The following is a 20,471-nucleotide window of genomic DNA, read 5'->3' as shown; positions in this document are numbered from 1 at the left end:
ATTTTAATAACATTCTCAGAAAATTTTTTAATTCTTTTCAAGATTAATTAAATTTTTTGCAGAAATTCAATTATTTTCAAAAATAATAAATTTCTTTGCAAAATTCAATTTTTTTCAAAATGAATGAAATTCTAAGAAGGAATTCAATTATTTATAAAATTGTTCACAGAAACTCAATTATTTTGAAATATTTCAATAAAATTCTTAGAAAAATTTCAATTTTTTTCAAAATTAATAACATTTTTAATAAGAAATAAACTTGATTCAATACTTTTAAAAAACTTAATTTTTTTCATGAATAATAAAATATTTTCGAAAAAAATCGATTTGGTATTCAAAATTTTTTACGAAATTCTTCACAATAATTTAATTATTTTCATGAATAATAAAATTCATCATAGAATTTCAATTATTTTTTTATGCAATTTTAATTGAATTCGTCGAAAAATGCAATTATTCTTAAAAATTTTATTAAAATTTGTATAAAAAATTCAATTATTTAAAAATTTGTTGATAACATTATTTATAAGAATTCAATTTTAAGAAATATTCAATTATTCCATACATTTATTTTTGTTTTTGTATTTAAGATGTGAATAATTGAATATTAATAGCAGTATAGCGTGAATTTTTAGAAATAATTGAATTTTGAAAAGGTTTCATACTAAAATTTTTTGTAAATCTGAAAATTTTCATACTTTTAACTTTCAATTCTGTAGAATTTTTTTTTATTTTTTAAAAAGGTTAATATGAATTTTTTTTTAAATTATTTCAAATTTTTATTTTCTAAATATTTAATTGAAGAATTTCCGAATAATCGAGATTTCACGTAAAATTAAATTGTACAAATAAATTTGAAAATTCTAAAAAAAAGCAAGAATTATTAAAAATAATTGATTTAAAGAAGAATTTTAATGAAAAATTCTAGAGAATAGTAATTAAATTGAAATGATGAAAATAATGAAATTAATTTTGAAGAAGTTATAGTAACGATATTCTTATAATATAAAATAATAATCTTTTCATTCGGTCATCTTTAATTAATATCAAACATGAAGAAATTGATCATTCCGAGTCAAAGACTCGGAGTGATTAATTTCTTCATGTTTTATATTAATTATTCTTAGAAATTTATTGAATTTCAAAAGAAAAGAATTTTCAAAAGAATTTCAAATTTAAAAATTTTCCTATGGGAAAATAATAATGATTAAATATTTATTTAAAATCAGGGAAAGACAAAATCGAATTTTTCCAGTAAACCTGATTTAGTAGAAAGAGAAATATTAGGTAAATTTAAAAAAAAAATTATTTAGAATTTAACTAAACTTTTTTAATTCATATATTTATAATAACATTTGGAAACAAGAAACAAAAAAAAAATCGTTGCAAGTTTCGCTTCCTTAATCTTCTTCTTCTTCAACTGGTTCCTCCTCCTTCTTTTTACACCAATTTTGTGGTCTTGCTTCGGGATATTTATCGGTCATAAAAGTTTTAATTTCACCGTATTCGGCTCTCAATTGTATTCTCACGTCATCCATGTTACGTAATTTTTCCTGTTTCATTAAATGAAAATACCAACCGGGCTCGTTCATATAGAAAGGTGGATATTTCTTTCTTTCCAATTTCAATCTTCCTCCCATTACAAATTGTGTGAAATCCATTGGTTCAGTGGATGGAATTTCCTTCTCGGTTCTTATCACTGACGGGCTGGCCACAACTTTCGGAAAATAGCCCAAATTCCTATTCAATTCGACTAAATGCAATTTTTTTTCCTCCGCCAATTGTTGATGGTTTTTCTAAATGAAAAAAGTTTTTGTTTTTAATATTAAATTTATTATTTTGCTCTATTTTTAAAAAAAAATTCTATTTTTTAAACACTGATTTCTATTTTAAACAATAGATTTCTATGTTTTAAAAACAAATTTCTATTTTTAAACAATAGATTTCTATTTTTTGGAAAATAGAATGAAATAAATAAAAAAATGAAATGAAACGAAAAAAATTGAGTCAAGAAAAAAGGAACAAATACCTGCTGCAATAGTCCAATTAAGAAGGATTTTGTCAGCGACTGAGTGTTGGTCGTGCCCTCAATTTTTGCATGAAGATCCTTAATGCCAATCATTTGACAAATGGCTTTAATTGCACGATGACAAACTAAACCATAGCCGGGCGGTTTTTGTTTCACGTATATTTTACAAGTGCTGAATTGTGTAAAGAAATCGTGGAAAACTGTCCCCCAAAAAAAAGAAGGAAAAAGAGAAATTAAAATTAGGGTTTGAATTTATTTGAATATTCAAGTTGAGATCTAAATTATTACCTGTATGCTCATTGTATCGATGAATGTAAAATAATTTCTTTCCAGCGCTGTTTCTCGCATTTCTTATAGCCGCCTGACTGTCAGTCGATTTTCCCAAAGCAATGCCAACCAATCCGTTTCCATTTCCAGTCACCACGAAACACGAGAATGTTCTAACTCGCCCCATATTTCCCGTCATGTGTCCAGTTATTTTACTCTCCAGGACAATTGTCTCGAATCCCTCGAATGATTCTTGATAAACGGAAAATAATTATTCACAAGTACGTTAATATTTAAATTAAATATTTAACTAAAGTAAATTAGTTAAATTTAGCTAAAGTAAATTAATTAAATTTAACTAAAGTAAATTAATTAAATTTAACTAAAGTAGATTAATTAGATTGAACTAATAAATTCTTGAATAAATTTTCTGATTCGCAAATATTAATAAAAAATATTGTTACCATCATTATCGGCGTCTGGTGGACCAATTTTCCTTCCGCCCATTTTCGCACTAGTCCAACCACGATCGAGGGGATGAACCTTAGTTCTTTTGAATTTATTTCCAGCGTCTCGTATTTCAATAATTTTCTTTTCGAAATCCTCAAGATCGGGCAATCGTTGTTGTGAAACGAGAGATTTTCCCTGCACCACTGGACCAGTTAAACCCGGCCATAACATTCGCTTTTTACCAAAACCAATTCTTTGGCCCAAATTTAAATTTTTTCTCAATTTCGACAGAGAGCCCCTTTTACCTCGACCTCTTCTTCTACCCGCATTACTTACACTTGTCACCGATTTCCATAATTCCTCACCAGACTCTGGAAAAATTATTTATTATTATTTAATATTTTTATTAATATTAATTAATATTACTTTAATATTAATTTCATATTATTTTAATATTAATATCAACTTAATATTAATTTTAATATTATTTAATATTTTAATAATTGTTTATTATTTAGTTTTATATATTTCATTATAAAAAAAGGGAGAATTTTTTCCACTTAAAAAATTTGTCTAAATACAAAAAAAATTGACAAAAATATTTTCTCTTTTACTTACTGCTTTGGAAAAATGATGATTTTCGTTGATTATACTTTATTGGTATTTGCGGGCATAATAATTGTACTGATTTTAGTCCAGTACACATTTTTCCTGAGAGAAAGAAAAAAAATGTTATTTGTGTTAGAAAAAAACGAAATTTTATGTTATAAAATTTTTATATTAGAATGGTTACGATTAATACATTTTGTAAAAAATATATAGTAATTATATTGTACAAAACATTAAAAAATGTATTTTCTATTTTTATATAAAAATTATACATGCAACTAATATTATTTTTTATATTTTTCGAAATTTGCATTTATAACCTCAAAATTGACATGTATTATACGGTTTTTTTTTTACTAAATTTCTAATTTCTAACAGCAGATAAAATAGTTAAATAAAGAGAAAGAGGATTCGAAAGCAAAATAAATAGAAACTAAGAAAAATTAATAAGAAACGTTAATATTATTGACAAATTCCTTCTGAGAGAAAGAAGCAAAATAAAATAATTTTGAGGTTAGGTTACTAAATACCAAAGACCGAATTTCATTAACTGCAACATTTTTTTATTTAGAGAAAGAACATTTATTTTGTTAAATAATAATATTTACTTACGAATCTCTAGACTACGAATATTATTTATAGATTGATTTATTTGACCACAAAATCGTAATATACGAAATGCCATTTTTTCTGAATTATTAATTTTCGTCTTTGTGAAATATTTACAAAAGTTGATTGAAACAGTAAACGCTATTCACCCAGTGGTGGGATTTAATTGTAAATTAACATTTTTAGTTTTTTTTAACAAATCACGTTTTATTCTTCTTAATAATTTAATAAATAAAAAAGATAAAAAACAAGTCTTATTGTTATCGAAGATAATGAAGTTGACTACGAAACGGTTGGTTGGTAACACTGCGCGAAAAAAGGTTGCAATCCTGGAAACTCTGGCGAGTAAAAACGGAAGTATATTTGAATTTGAATTTCACTCACTTCACTTTTATTAATTATCACTTACTGCTTAATTATTTACAAGAAAAAGGTGAAAAAATTGAACAAAACGAAAGAAAAAATCTGTTTTTCACGAAAAAATTTCTCTATGATTAAAAAGAAATTTTTTTTGCTATTTAAAAAGGACTGCTCAAATTAAATTATGTTAATCTGGCGGTGAGCCGGCAGGGGCCTCAGAATCTTGTGTATAGAACGTATAGAAGGAAGGGTCACAGAGGGCCGAAAGGGGTGGTAGCGAGAAGAAGTGGGGGCGCATTTCCGGTGCGGGTATCACACATATACCGGGTCTCGTCAAAGTAAGTTATGTAATAAATGTTGTGGTTTGTTGCAATATATATATACAAAATTGTCGTTTTACACTGCAAAAAAGTAGGTATCAAAAACTTTATTAATTAATTTACATACAAAAAAAGGGTTTTTCCTGCAATATTTTTAAGGTGACAATTTTGACAATCGAAACAGAATTTAGCCAAATTTTGATATTTTACTGTTTGAACTAGGAAAATGGAAAAGAATAGAAAAATAATACAAAACTATAATATTACTATAATCAATATTCGAAATGTGATGTTTTATGTAGAGAAAGAGTTGAGCACTGCATTTAAATTTATAGGTTATGTTAGAATGAGAAGAACGCAATTAGAAAAACGAGAAAAATAAAATGAACAAATAATTAAAAAGCAATGGGTATTTCTAATCAAAGGATTCAATAATGAAGGTAAAGTAAATAAAGCAGTAAAAATTTATAGGTTATGTTAGACTAAGAAAAATAATTAGCAATGAGAAAAACAAAATTTAAAAGGAGTTGAGATTTTTAATTAAGAAACGAATGAATTCAAGGTAAATTGGTTATAAATCATAAAACAGCAAAAATTTATAGGTTATGTTGGAATAAGAACAATAATAAAAACAAAATTAAACGTAGGAATAGAAATTTTTAATTTTAATAAAGTAAATGGAGGTAAATCGATGATGAAGCAGTAGCAAACATTTTTAGGTTATGTTAAATTAATAAGAACAATTGGCAAACTAGAAAAACAAAATTTAAATAATAGGATTTTTTTATCAACAAAGAAATAAAGGTAAATCGATGATTTTGCAGCAAAAATTGATAGGTTACGTTAAAATAAAAACAATTATAGAAAATCGAGAAAAGCAAAATTAAAAAAGAAAAGGTCTTTCTTATTATAAAGGGAACTAAGTCAAATCGATAAAAAAAACAAAAATTTACAGGTTATGTTAGAACAGAAAGAATAATTAATTAATTAGAAATTAGGAATTTTAAATCAAAGTAAATTGAGAATAGAACAGCGAAATTTTATAGGTTATGTTAGAATTTGAAAAACAAAATTAAAAAAAGGAAAAAAGAGTAATAAGAAGATAATAGACGCGCTAAAGTTAACATAACCTAAAATCGAATAAACGTTTCTTTTTTTAAATTGAAATAATTTTTATACAATTGCAACAGATTTTTAAGAAATTGTAATTATTTATGTTTAGGATTTTTAGTTTAAACTAGAATTCAGCATAACCTATAATTTTAGTTAAATTTAAATGTTTAATTAACAAAAAAAAACTGACCGTCAAATTAAAATTATTTGAAAAGTACTAATTTAAAAAAATTGCTTTCTTAATGTAAAGAAATCTTTATTTTCCAAATTTCCCCACATTTGACAGTTATTATATTATATAGAAATGATTTTTCTTGGATTTGCAGTATAAATTACTTGTGCCGTTGTACGAGAGATGATATATCTCACGTTCCCCAGGGTTCAAAATGGGTTAACAAGTGACCAACCGAGTTTTACGACTCTTAAATAGCCGACAGAAAGTCTGAGGAAGATGCCATGAGATATAAAAGGCACTTCTCTACGAAATAAGAGAGATTAGCGATAATTGACCGAGGAGAGATAAATTTACCTCCCCAATAAGGAACAAAAAAAGAAAAGAAGAAGAAGAAGAAAAAGCAATCACAAATGTAAGTTTAATTTTATTTATATATTAATACATAATATTTTACTTTTATTCTACATCCGAGTACATTATTCAATATTAGATATTTTTTTCCATCAAAATTAGATATTTTTTATTTTTTTTTACATGATCACATAAGTCCTTTTCTTATTTCCATAGCCCTTTTCAGTGCTTCCACTCCTCTTTTTCTTATTTCCGTATATATCTTTTCTCTTTCCACATTCCTCTTTTGTACTTCTAAATCCCTTTTTTTAATTTCTAAATCCCTTTTTAGTATTTCGATATTCCTTTCTTCTATTTCGATATTCAATTCTTTTATTTTGATATTCCTTTCTTGTATTTCCATATCCCTTACTTTTATTTTCATAAGCATTTCTTGTATTTCAGTATTCTTTTCATTTATTTCGCTATTCCTCTCTCGTATTTCAATATTCCTTTTCCTTATTTCCACAGTTCTTCTTCTTATTTCCATATCCCTCATTTGTATTGCCATGTTCCTTTTTTTCACTTCCATCATTGAGTGTAACATTTTTTCCTGGTCTTCTTTCTTCCAAGTGGGTTAATGACCAGCTTCCTGCAAAAAAAAGAAAAAAATACGTCATTTCTCTTTGGCTTGTTTACTAAAAGTTTTTTTTAGCACGAAACAATTGGAATTACTATTATACAAACTAAGTTCTCGTTATACACACGTATAAATATAATGAAACTCGACACAATTAATTCCAGTCGAGTGTAGAAATTAGCGCAATTAAAGGAGTTCATAAAAGAAAGGGGATATATTTTTAGTGTAAGATATTTTTCGTATTACGTAATTTTTTCTTTTCTTAACACTCTCCCTTCTTTATTTTTATTGTTATCGTTTATTAGGTTTGAGAAAGATTTTCTTTTTTTGCTCGAGTGACTATGACGTCATGCCTGGTAATTTTTGTTAGTTTTCCACTTTATCGACGTTTATACCCTACGTCGGTAAAGTGGAAAACTGCCCGAAATTACCAGATCTTTTCTATGCCTCGTAACCTAACCTAAAAAAACGTCTTAATCATCTAATTGTCAGTAAAGTCAGTAGAAAACAGTATAAACGTATTTAACTAATTTTTTTGGTATTGAGGTTCTCAGTTCTTAAGTTATGTTTACTTGTCTTATTTTTTTTGAAGAGAGAGTTTTGATAATTTCAGAGGACTTGAAACAGGTCGAGAGCCTTGGGCCCGAATACGAACCAAGTTTGTTGCACCTGGGCATTGTTCTTCAAGCTGCGTGACCTTGGCAAGGTCACGCGTTACACGCGCAAAGTCTTTTCCTCCAGCCTCCGGTATATACCCTTCACTCAACCATATCGTCCTGACTCCCTTATTCTCCCCCCACATTTAACATTTATACTCCAACATATCCATATACGGCAATTATTTATCCCTTCGTTTCATATTTCTCATTTTGTTTTCATATCCATCAATTCTCCCCTGAGTTATTACGTTAAAATCTATTCATTACTTTATAATAAATGGTAATTATATTGCGCTCCAAAGAGAGAGGTAAATAATTTTTAGGTTATGTTTGTGTCACTTTTATCTTAATAGTTTCTGTATTTTATTTATTTCAGAAAAATTGCAGTGTGTGAATTAAACTTGATAAACAGTACACGAAAGTTTGGAGTCCACGCAGAACCAAGTAAAGGACGTATAGTGATCATTCGGTCGTGTGAATTTAAAAATTTTTTATATTTAACCTTATTGTCAAACAACAATAAAGTATATTTCAATTATATACTTAATTTTAGTTATATTAAAACGTTTTAATAACTAAAATCGCAGTTGGGTGAGTTAAACTTGATATGCAGTACACAAAAGTTTGGCATCACGCAGAACCAACTAAGGGTTGTATAATGATCATTCGGTCGTGCAAATTTAAAAATTTGTTATATTAAACCTTATTGTCAATACAAAAACAAAAAAGTATATTTTAATTATATACTTAATTTTAGTTATATTAAAACGTAATATACTATGTTTTAATAACTAAACACTAAGTTGTACGTCCTAGCTGAATTAGTAAGAATATATATATTTTATGAACATAAATGAGGCACAAAATACTCGCGAGAATTGTGAAAAAAGAAAAATGTGTATATAAAGCGCACAATAATCTTCATTATTCTATTAATCTCTTGCAGTTCCCTCGCGCCTACACTCCTTATAATTAAATACACAGGGGGCACATTCTTCCGATCGGCGGACTAGCGGTACTTTTTTTCCCAGAACATATTTATAATGGAATTCTTTTTTTTTATCCGCCCTCTGATTTCCTTTATTGCACAAAACTAAATTTAAATTGCATTCTACACTACCTATATATATAAACAAACGTTATATGCATTCAGTTTTTTCTCTCATTATTATATAGACAGGGTATGCATTATGCATTTAATGTAGCATTTACATTTAATTATATCATTAATTTTATTAGTTTTCTCTTTTAAAAATTAACTTCAAGTTCTATGGAGATACGCGAAACATAACCTAAAACTTTTTTTGCTCATGAGTTACTTTTCTTTAGAGTGCATTTATATTTTTTAGTTTGTGTATTGACAATAAGGTTAATTGATAAATTTTTAATCACTGGATTATGGGCGGATGTTAGTTATATTATTTAAGGTTTAGGGCGGATATTAGGCACGAACGTCAGTATAAGAGGCAACGATGGTATTTTGCGCGCTTGTATTCTTTTAAATATATTGACCAAAAGTCCCTTTAGTTGCAGTGGTACATAAATGCAAAATAAGTATGGAGGAAGAAGTGGATCTGGTCGCAGGGGACTGATGATGTGGGCACGAGATGAGAGGCGGGGAGGGGGAAGGGGACTTCACAGAACTCGTAAAGCCTCTCTCGAAGCGAAGAAGCGTGGGCGCGAAGCGGGTCTCCCCACGTGCGCACACCTGGTCAGTTGCCCCTTCTCCTCCCTATAACCCTCTTTTGCGAAGGCTCATTCTATTCTTAAGAAGAAAAAATTCAATAATTTTACTGTGATTGCAATCGGTGTAAAAAATTTTGCAGTACAATTTTAAGCGATATTGTAAATATTAAAAAGCGCATGCGCACAAATATATGAATATTTTAGTATGTGTATTGACAATAAGGTTAATTGATAAATTTTTAAAGTAATGCGCACAGTGGAAAAAGGAGTTGTAATTTAGATAGTTGGGGTACGTAAACAACATATGCTCTTGAGTAGGCAGTGGCATCGAAAAAGTCAGAAAGGCGCAATGGACTTCTGCGCATGTTGCTAAGAGTATAGTATGCGCAGAAGTCCACTGCGCTTTCTGACTTTCTCAATCGCACCGCCTACAATAAATATTTTATTTAACATATTCTTATATACCTTACATACGAAAAATTGGATTTTTTTAATTATAATTTAAAAATCAAATAATAAAAACCACACGAGGAGAATATTTTAAAAAAGATATTCATTCGCAATTGGAATTATAAAATTCGAGGAAAAAATTACTCAAGATTTTTGTTTTGCCGTTCGTTCGTTTTCTTTCTTTTTTTTTTGCAATAAACTATAATGCTCGTTATTTTCATTTACAGACAAGAAACATGACGTGCAAGATATATATTCACTTCATTCACCGTGTGAGTTATTAAAGAAACGTGGCACAACTCGAAGTTGCCTCTTGGATTCCGCGAAATGTCTTCAATGAAATTGTCTTTGCGAGTATATATAGGTATATATATACAACAACAGCAGTATTCGATACATTAAAAAAAAAAAAAGGAAGGAGATGGAGAAGAAGAAAGAGAGGTATTTCTACAGCGATCGATTTCTTATGAAACATACCGATTGTAATGCAATTCGATTCTCAAAGTTGTGTATATATTATTATTAAAAATGCTGATTAAACAAATTCTTTTTAGAAAATCGTGATATTTACCAAGCACGATGGGAATTGAATATAAAAAAGGAAAAATTGAATGCTTATGAAAATTGGATGTCAATTAAAGTATATATAGGCGAAATTGGAAATGAATGGGATCGATGAAACGCGTTTGGTAATTTATTGTAAGTAACTTTTACATTTACTATTTATTTACTTTTAACTTCTATTCTTACTGTTTAAGGTAATATTTATTTTTAATAACCATTTTGTTACTTTTAGCCTCGCTGTCAGCTAAGATAATTAAGATCCGGTAAAGGTCCTGGTGCCGTTCGGATTAACTATTAATCCTATTAGTTAGAAAAAGACAAATGTATGTCTATCCTTTTCTTACTGATGAAGCTTTTTGGTTAGTCCACATGCCACCAGGACCTTAGCCGAATCTAGGTGAATTATCTTAGTATCAGTTCTTTTAGGTACTGTTAGTATTCACTTCACTAATTTTTTCTTTTTTTTCTTCTGTTTCAGCAGGTTTTTGATGGTTCGAAGCATTTTGACTATAAACGTGACTCTACACGGTGAACGGAACCTAATCTCCCAAATAACATTAGGCTCAGTGCCTAATCTTAATTGGAAGTTAGGATCCTTTTCACAGTGGAGCGTCACATATTATCATATAGTCAAAATTGATACAACATTAAAGGATGAATATGGTGGCAACATTCTGGGTGAGTATATAAAAGATAAAAAAATTTTTTTAGAATACTTTTTTCAAATATATATTAGAGAATATATAATGGTCGGTGTGTGTTAGTTTGTAAAGCGTTGTGGCCTGACGAATGCGTGGGTGGCTGGGGGATTAGTTTCTGACTGTGGCGGCGACGGCGGGCGGGGTGAATGTTGGGGGAAGTTTGGACCGGAAGCAGTTACTTGTTGCCGCCGCACGAAAATATCAAGAGTCGTTTCGCAATCGAGCGACTGTTTGCTTCTTTGCTGGGTTTAATATAGATCTTGGCGCATGCCTCGACGCGAAAACATCGGGTGCTATATACACCGAGAGAAGGACTCACTGAGACACATGCGATAAAGATAGATAGATACTAGCTTTCTACGTATTTCTCTCTCTCTCCCTTTTGCTTCCTAACTCTTTTCTCTCTCTCTCTCTCCTTCTCTATATATATACATATTATAATTTCTCCACGTCATTCCGTGTCGTTTTTCTTTCTATAAACTCCAATTCAGAAAAAAGTTTCCAAAAATAAGATAGGTACCGTACCTATTAAAATGGTACCATACCTATTAAAATGGTACCATACCTGTTAAAATATGTACCATACCTATTAAAATAGAGACCATACCTATTAAAATGGTACCATACCTATTAAAATATGTACCATACCTATTAAAATGGTACCATACCTATTAAAATAGGTCCCATACCTATTCATTTGATGTCAAAAATTTTCTATACTCCTATATACTGAAATATAAGACATCATAAAATATTAAAATACCCGATGTGAAGAGAAAACAGAATTTATAGTTTTAATTAATTATTTACAGTCAAGGAAGAAGGGGGGGGGGGAGTGGAAATTATTAACAGGAGGAAAATTGGTACATATATATATATATATATATATATATATATATATATATATATATATATTAAATATTTTGTTTGTATAAGAGATGTAAAAAGAAGTCTCTCTTTGACTTGATAGAGGGTGAGGCAAGGTCATCTTCATCGTTCTTTTTGCGTATAGAGAGAAGGGAGTACCATGGGATGTGGATGGGAGTGGGGAGTACTTCCGGTCACGTGACAACCGAGAGCGGGTAAGCGGTTATTTTTCTTTCTTCTTATTCTTAGCCCGTCGCATCCGCTACTTAATAACTCCTCTGTTCCACGAGCCACACGGTTGCCATGAAGAGAACGTATAACAGAACTGAGAGACTACTCTCTTCTCTTCGTTCTACTACTATATACTCTCTTATATGCTTTTCTCGCGAAATCATATTATTCCCAATAATTATAAACACTGTTGATGAAATATTAAATTCACCATATTCATTTTATTTAGTTTTATATTATTCACATTACATGAGAAGGTATTTTTATGTAAAATTTATATAAAATCGTATAAAATTTATGTAAAATCATAAAATCATATTAAATTTATATAAAATCATATAAAATTTATATAAAATCATAAAAATTATATAAAATCCTTTTATTTCCGTACTTTGTTTATTATTTAGTTTTTTTTTAAATCCGCTATCTGTTATTTTATCTACTATGTGTTATTTCATCCGTGATTTTATCTACTGTCTGTTATTTTATCTACTGTTTCCTAACCTTATCTTTATCTACTTTTGTTATTTGTAGGTTATGTTTTCTAGTATTTGTTATTTTATCTCCTGTTTTTTATCTTATCTACTTTATTTTTTTATAGGTTATGTATCTGTCTTTTATTTTATGTACCGTTTGTTATCTTATCGATTAGGGATCGACCATATCTTACGTAACGCTTAAAAGGGGGAAGGGGTCAAAATTTTGAAAAAATTAGATATCGACGGTTAAAATAGAATTTAGTTTAAATAATAATTTGGAATGTCCCAATATATTTAATTAATAATTCGCCATCCTTTTGACCAATTTTTTTTAGCAATCTTTTTGCGACTATAATAAGACATTATCACATTTTAACAAATATACTTTCGGACAGGTCTTGGATTTAATTTTAATTTTTCCTTATATTGCAGGTGCATTGATTATTGGACGTCATTAAAATACAAAATTCAACTGAGGATGAGTTGTCGTGTGAGTCAAGTCATGAGGTCAAATTCCATTCGTTTGTATGAAATACTTCCGGTGTGGGACGATAAAAGTGAGAGATAGAAGAACTGTGAGTAATTGAAAATGAATTATTGATATAGTAGATGTTTGGGAAAGAGATAAAATTATTTAGTTGTAGAGAGGATATAAATTCCCCTTCTCTTGATGTTGGTTTTTATGTTCTCTATTTTACTTCCGCCAATGCCGAAATCAAGCACAACATCCTGTTTTCTGGATCAAATATATACTTTGTGTATGTCATTATAAATAACGCCCGTTGAGCTGTCACTTGATAGACGTTGTCTGTGATCAGTTGGCTCATGGCCCAATTTTCATTAATAAAAAGTCTATCGAAGGCGATTGTGTGTGTGTGTAGTAACTAAACATTTCATTGAAAACATTTTCTCTTGCTCGATTCATATATATGAGTCAGTCATTAGAAGTTGAATATGGTTCGTAATAAAAAATGAACTGCTGGTTAAAAAAAGAGCCTAGTTAGGCTTAGCTAGTTAGCCTTAGCTTCTAGTGTTCTAGCTTCTAAAACCCCATTTTGTCTCAATTTTGATATCCTTGGAAAATCCGCCACGTGGATGATGCGACAGAAAAGTGTTTTAATTACCACGGATGATTATAAAATTTATCGCGATTTTAATGATCGGGTGAAGTATTAAGGGAAGGGGAGAGAGAGAGAGAAAAAGTGAGACGGTCAAAGCAGGGTAAAAGGGAGTCGGTGTTAAACGCGACGCCGTGAAAGAATTCGAAATTGCTTGCGCGATTTCATGCGAACCTGTCTCCTCTTCTTCTTCTTCTTCTTTAAAAACCGCAGCAGTTCTCTCTCGTTTGGACGTCCATCGGTGCGCATTGTCACCGCACTCCTCTCTCTGTATCTTCACAGAACAAGCCGGTTCCCTTTCGTCTTCCCTTCTTTCGAAGAAACGAAACTTCTTCGAAGGGATCTCTTTCTCTGATCAACCTTCCACCTCACTTCTCGCTCGTCACCTTTTTTTTGAAACATTTCCCTCCCCGCCCCCTTCCTCTCTGCCTCTTTGCTCATCGTTTCTTCGAGCATCTCTATATAGACAGCTTATTGTCAAATGCCATCACGAAACCAACTGAATAATTTACATCTCTCTTTCTGTTTTCTTGAACTTGTCTCTATTATAAATGTTCCTTAATGATCTATTTCTTCAGCGATTGTTTGAATGTTTGAATTTTAATTAATACTATGTTGTTGTAATAACATAATTATGTTTGCGAACAAGAGTTTTGCGTACTGTTAATGCTACTTCGTTGAGTTTTTGAAAAGTTTCGCAGAAAGTAATGATATGTTCCGGTTGGTCCTAAAATGAAGCTTGACTCTATATCCCTAACTTTTATCTCATTACGCGTAAGAACTAGGATCAAAATTTGAGAACGTTATTGATGATTATAGCGATTTTAACATTTCAACATGTAAACTTGTATACATCATTGAAATGACAATAACCTTTCAAGTATTTAAGATATCAACTTCCGGTTGGTAGCAAACTGAAGCTTGACTCTGTCCTCAACTTTTTTATCTCATATTATGTCTGTGGACTAGGATCAAAATTTCAAAACTATGGATCATAAAAGAGATTTCAAAACATTGCTATTAGAAAAAATACATAGACGAACCGAACCGAACCGGTTTCCGACTTCCGTGAAACGATATTCGTAATGTTGCGATTTTCCTCGGACAAGACCGATTTAGTTCGAGGGACTTCGTGATCAGAGGCTGTTGTATATATACGTGAAACACGGTGCAGTTCTATAAAAGGGAGGCTGCACTATCCACCATTATAGATCCATTCCCGACTCGAGCGGATGCAGTCCGCTCGCCTAACTGGCATTTCCGGTGGTTCCACCATCGTCGGCTCGCTCTCTCCCCACAAATCCGCACTATATACATTCAACAGGCAATAATTATTTATGATCATTATTTTAAAAAAAGAAAGAAAAGAAATAACCCAAGTTTCTTTCCTCGCTTACTTTTTGAACCTGAAAATATCTTTTATTATTTTTTATTTGTATTTATTTATTTATTACTCTGCTGTCGTCGCAAGAACGAGTCGCATTTGCCGTTGAGGCGAAAGTCGCTTATGTAGCAAGCGACTTTCGACCTTACGGCAAATGCTCCTACGCGACAATTCACTATTTACTTTATTTATTATTAAGTTTACTATGCTTATTATTATTTACTATTATTAAGTTCACTATTTATTATTATTATGCTTTTCTGCTTATTATTAAGTTTGCTATTTATTATTTATTTAATATAAATTAGTTTTTACTTTAATTAATCGAAAATTGACTATTATTACAATTTTAATGGATAAAAATTTCGTTAATTTACTTTTTACTTTAATTAATCGAGAATTGAATTTAATTCAATTTTAATTGATTCCAATTTCAATTCTTTCTAATTTTGAACTGAATTTCAATTATTTTTCACTTCAATTAATTGAAAATTGAATTTATTCAAATTCCAATTCATTTTGAATTCAATTACTTTTTAAATTCAATTAATTCGAAATTGAATTTATTCAAATTTCAATTCATTTTAATTTTTAATTGAATTTAATCCAATTTTAATTCTTTCTAATTTTGAATTGAATTTCAATTATTTTTTACTTCAATCAATTTAAAATTGGATCTATTCAAATGTTAATGATAAACATTAGCAATTACTTTTAAGTTTTAATTGAATTTCAATTATTTTTTACTTCAAGCAATTGAAAATTTAATTTATTAAAATTTTCAAGAATTAAAATCACAATTCATTTAATTATGAATTGAATTCTTTTTTTTACAATTAATGGAAAATTGAATTTATTCTAGTTTTAAATATAATTAAAAATTCAATTCATTTTAATTTTGTATTGAATTTTAATTTTTTTATTTGAAACAATCCAGAATTGAGTTTTTAAAATTTCAATTCTTTATAATTTTGAATTGAATTTCAATTATTTTTTGTTTTAATTAATAGAAAATTTAATTTATTCAAAATTTAATGAATGGAAATTTCAATTCTTAATTTTGAATTGAATTTTAATTATTAAATAGTCATTAAGTTTGCTAAATTTTTTTCTCTTTTAAAATTTTGTGATATTTAAAAAGTGAAATAATTGACACCCAAGTACGTTTCTTGGCATTCAATTCCTGCCATGAAGATTTCTTTTTCTCTGCGTTCGATTATCTCGTTCTTTCTTGTTGAGGCCTTTTCTGCAAGAGGATACACGTATACATGTTGGATCGGAGTGTGTATATAAAAGGGACCCTGCCAGCCACGATATATAACTGAAGAGCCACGTCACGTCCGCTCTCATGCTCCTCGTTCTACGGGATTCAAGACAGACTCAAAAGCCAGCATGGTCAGATTCCTAGATTTCAATGAAGATTATTCCTCGCCGAAAACTAACCAGCTCCATTCACTTGCCTCCATCAATTTTACAATCGCTCAAGGCAAAACAACCAACGAACAAAATTTAAGTTAAATCCTTTTTTCTAAATCATTTTTAGACATTTTAGTTTTTTTCTCAATAAATAATATAAGGATAAAAATAAAAAAAAATTGTTGATAAATATTATTATTTATCAACAATTTTTTTTATAGTTTAAAACAATTTTTTTTTAATAGTTGTAATAAAAACAATCTCCTTTCCAGGAGTTGGAAAGTAAAATTAAATCAGTAAGGAAAATAGTAAAATTAAGTAAGTAAAATAAAATAATAAAATTAAACAAGTAAAATAAAATAGTAAAATTAAATATAAGTAAAATGATAATAATAATAAAAGAAAGTATATAAAATTGTAGTAATATAAAAAAGTATAAAAAACTAATAAAAAAGCAAAAAATTTAAAAATAGTACCTAATAAAATAAAACAAAAATATTTATAAAATAATAATATTATACTTACTTTTATACTTACTTTTTAAAAGTAGTAATAAAAATTATAAACTTAAATTATAATATAGAAAATAAAATTTCCATAAATATATCCCATAAATATAAATTCAAAACCAAAAGATAATTTTAAAATACTTGGAAAATAAATTAAATTATTAAATATTGTAGTAAAAGTAATTTGAAAAGAGAAAAAAATGAACGATAGTGTAAATATTAAATAAATAGTATAAATTATTTTTATTTATGTAAAAAATACGATTTTTTGTCTATTAAACATTGACTAAAACTAAAAATTTGAAAAATAAAAGAAAGGAGAGAATTTCTTTGCTACAATAATTTGTTTCATATGCTATATTTTTTGTTTTTTGTTTTATTCTTGGCATTCGCAGACTTAAAATGTTATTATGGACTTAAGCTAAGAAATTGGTATGTGAATGACAATTTCGTTTAGTCGACTTTTTTCAAGTATATATTTACAAGACATATACAGAGCGTGTAGGACTTAAAAGCTAAATAGAAGGTTCATTTCTTTCGGCGAGCCTCTTTTTTTTCTTTTCTCTGTTTAACAGAAATCTCGTTGGCCTGTCAATGATTCGCTTTGTAAAAATTGTTAGTCTCAACAAATATTCCTTTTCTCTACTTTTTATTGCTCAATTTATTTTTCTTTTTTTGCTTAATTTTTTTGCTCACAGAAAACTTCGAAGGGAAAAAATTGTTATTTTTGTCTCTTGATATTATTTCCAAACTTCAATTTATTTTGATTTCTATTATTTTGAATTTAATTAAATTAATTTATTTAAAATTAAATTTATTCAAAATTGAAATTATTCAAAATTTAATGAATAAAAAATTCAATTCATTTAAATTTTAAATTAAATTTCAATTATTTTTTTAGTTCAGTTAATCCAGAATTGAATTTATTTCAATTTTAATCGATTAAATTTCAATTCTTTTTCAATTTTAAATTGAATTTCAATTAGTTTTTACTTCAATTAATTGAAAATTGAATTTATTCAAAATTTAATTAATAGAAATTTCAATTCCTTGAATTATTAATTGAATTTAAATTATTTTTTGTTCAATTTATGGAAAATTGAATTTATTCTAGTTTTAAATAATCAAAAATTCAATTCATTTTAATTTTGAATTGAATTGTAATTATTTTTTACTGTAATTAATTGACAAATGAATTTATTCAATTTTAATTGATTAAATTTTAAATTTGAATTTATTTTTTATTATTTTAAGTAATTTAAAATTGAATTTTAAACATTTGAATTGATTAAAATTTCAATTCTTTTTAATTTTGAATTGAATTCTAATTATTCAATTTTCAATTGAATAATTCAATTAATTTTGGAATTGAATTATTATATATTATTGAATATATATATTGAATTATTATTATTATTAATATTATTAATAATAATAATATAAATTTTATTTCTATTTAAATTTTGTTTATTGAAAAGAGGAACATTTGTAGACACAAAAAACAATCGTAGCGATTGAAAATCTCGCCGTTCAAGTTTTTGGACTCTACCTAACTAGTTTTTATTTTTATACATCAACATGTCCGCATACAGAGTATAGTAGTTTGTATTTTGTTTTTGTTGTTATGCGCTGCTCCACCTAATTTTTCAAGCTCATCAATTCACTATCGACGCTTGACTATTGTTAGAAAGAGAAATTTTTTTTGTTTATAATTTCTGAGGATATACAGTAAATATTTTGCAAAGAGAAAAATTTCGACAATTCGAAACGAGAAATAATTAGTGCACTTTTTTTTTCTTTTTTTTTTGTCGCTCAGGTGGGGCTTTTCTCGCAACGGGGTGGCGCAACGATCGCATCATCCACATTCACACATATACACTTTCTAAAGCTTGAGTCCCTTCAGTCCGAATTTTTTTTTTTTTATTCTTTTTAGTCCAAAGCGTGAGAGACCTACGGAGAATAATTTATTAAATTAGAATTACATATTCGTTTTCTTTTTTTCATTTTTTTAAATACGTATGATAATTTATTACAAAAAAAAATATATATATATTTATATATTTATATATATGCTCGGCACATTGGCTTTGCATTTACAAGTCAGAATCTTGCGCACAACATTCACAGCTTCGCGCAATACAAATATATATTTGACCCCGACTTGCGAGAAAGGCTCGACGAAAATATTCTTCCTTTTTTTTTATTTTTTTTTCGTCCTTTCTGCACTCGCGTTTGGTCGATAGAAGCCTATTTTCAGTTTCACGTTGACAAAACGTTCGCAAGACTAGATAATACTGGAAAAAAATTAATAGAGTCAACACGACCGTCATTTCCTTCCCTCAGATCCTCTCTGTTTATTCTTTCTCTCTCTTTCATTTTTTACACACACGCTTCTTTTGCATTTACCCTCTAAACACGCACACACATTCCCGAGTGAATGAGATACTTGGAATAAGTTTGTGAACGAAAAAGAAAGGGGGCCGAGCAACTTGACCTAGCTCGTTTTTTATCAAATCTTTTTTTTTTTTTTTTTTGCTCTCTTGCGGATTTCATAAAAAACGAGATGATTAGTTTCGGTTGCAATACAGCTTCTGTCAAAGCTGGTACCGTACACTTTGCTCTTCTAGAGTAGAGTGGGGTAACAGACTAAATAAAAAGGCCTCGTGAAATTAGCGTCGAAAAATATTTTCTTACATCGGAAGCAAAAAAAAAAAAAAAATTCTCTTACTGCGGAAGGAAAAAAAAATCTACTTCTTCCTCAAAATTCAATGATTAAAAAAATCAATTAACTTTCAATTTGAATTGAATTTCAATTATTTTTGGTTCAATTAATCTAAAATTGAATTTACTCCAATTTTAGGTGATTAAAAATTCAATTAATTTTAATTTTGAATCGAATTATAATTATTTTCTGCTTCAATTAATCAACAATAAATTGAATTTATTCAAATTTCAATTGATTAAGATTTCAATTAATTTTGATTTTCACTATTAGTCCATTCAGTTAATTAAAAATTAACTTTATTCAAATTTTACTGAACGAAAAGTTCAATTCATTTTAATTTTGAATTAAATTAAAAATTTTTGTTTTTGATCAATTTATTCAAAATTGAATTTATTTCAATTTTGAATCGATAAAAATTCAATTCATTTTGATTTTTAATTGAATTTCCATTATTTTTTACGTACAATTTTTAAGAATTGAAATTATTTAAACATTAATTGAATTAAATTTTAATTCATTTTGATTTTAATTATTTTTCAATTTAATAAATTCTAAATTGAATTTCAATTAATTTTTTGTTCAATTATAAAATTGAATTTATTCCAATTTTAAATGATAAAAACTTCAATTTATTTATATTTGGAATTGAATTTAAATTATTTTTTGCTTCAATTAATCAATAATAATTGAATTTAATCCAATAAAATTTCAATTCTTTTTTTAATTTTGAATTGAATTTCAATTAGTTTGTCAACTATTTTCATAAGGTAAAAATTTACC

At 28.0% G+C, this 20,471-nt stretch overlaps 2 protein-coding genes across 2 annotated transcripts in view; both read right to left on the bottom strand.

Annotated features, from left to right (window-relative positions):
- Nucleotides 1-1,308: 1,308 nt before the first annotated feature.
- Nucleotides 1,309-4,257, bottom strand: LOC122502544 (28S ribosomal protein S5, mitochondrial). Its single transcript, XM_043612656.1, has 6 exons — nt 3,968-4,257; nt 3,365-3,457; nt 2,761-3,117; nt 2,318-2,548; nt 2,030-2,229; nt 1,309-1,796 (listed from the first exon to the last, which is right to left on the bottom strand). Exons 1-6 carry the CDS (start codon nt 4,038-4,040, stop codon nt 1,401-1,403), a joined length of 1,350 nt encoding a protein of 449 aa, XP_043468591.1. The 5' UTR covers nt 4,041-4,257; the 3' UTR covers nt 1,309-1,400.
- Nucleotides 4,258-6,132: 1,875 nt separating this feature from the next.
- Nucleotides 6,133-20,471, bottom strand: part of LOC122502543 — a 54,254-nt gene continuing 39,915 nt past the window's right edge. Inside the window, exon 2 of the mRNA XM_043612655.1 lies at nt 6,133-6,914. Within this exon, the coding sequence (XP_043468590.1) occupies nt 6,471-6,869 (399 nt within the window). The 5' untranslated portion in view covers nt 6,870-6,914 and the 3' untranslated portion in view covers nt 6,133-6,470. The remainder of the gene's footprint in view (nt 6,915-20,471) is intronic.

The sequence above is a fragment of the Leptopilina heterotoma genome, unplaced genomic scaffold (assembly GCF_015476425.1).
Source record: "Leptopilina heterotoma isolate Lh14 unplaced genomic scaffold, ASM1547642v1 Lhet_234, whole genome shotgun sequence".
NCBI lineage: Eukaryota > Metazoa > Arthropoda > Insecta > Hymenoptera > Figitidae > Leptopilina > Leptopilina heterotoma.
This window is presented reverse-complemented; position numbering and strand designations above follow the sequence as displayed.

What these genes read in the sequence shown, in the direction of transcription:
- LOC122502544 (XM_043612656.1), bottom strand. Translation starts at nt 4,040, where the DNA reads ATGGCATTTCGTATATTACGATTTTGTGGTCAAATAAATCAATCTATA. An exon ending in TATTCGTAGTCTAGAGATTC is followed by an intron (nt 3,458 to 3,967) that starts GTAAGTAAATAT and finishes TCTTTCTCTCAG; the next exon opens with GAAAAATGTGTACTGGACTA. An exon ending in ACCAGACGCCGATAATGATG is followed by an intron (nt 2,549 to 2,760) that starts GTAACAATATTT and finishes CCGTTTATCAAG; the next exon opens with AATCATTCGAGGGATTCGAG.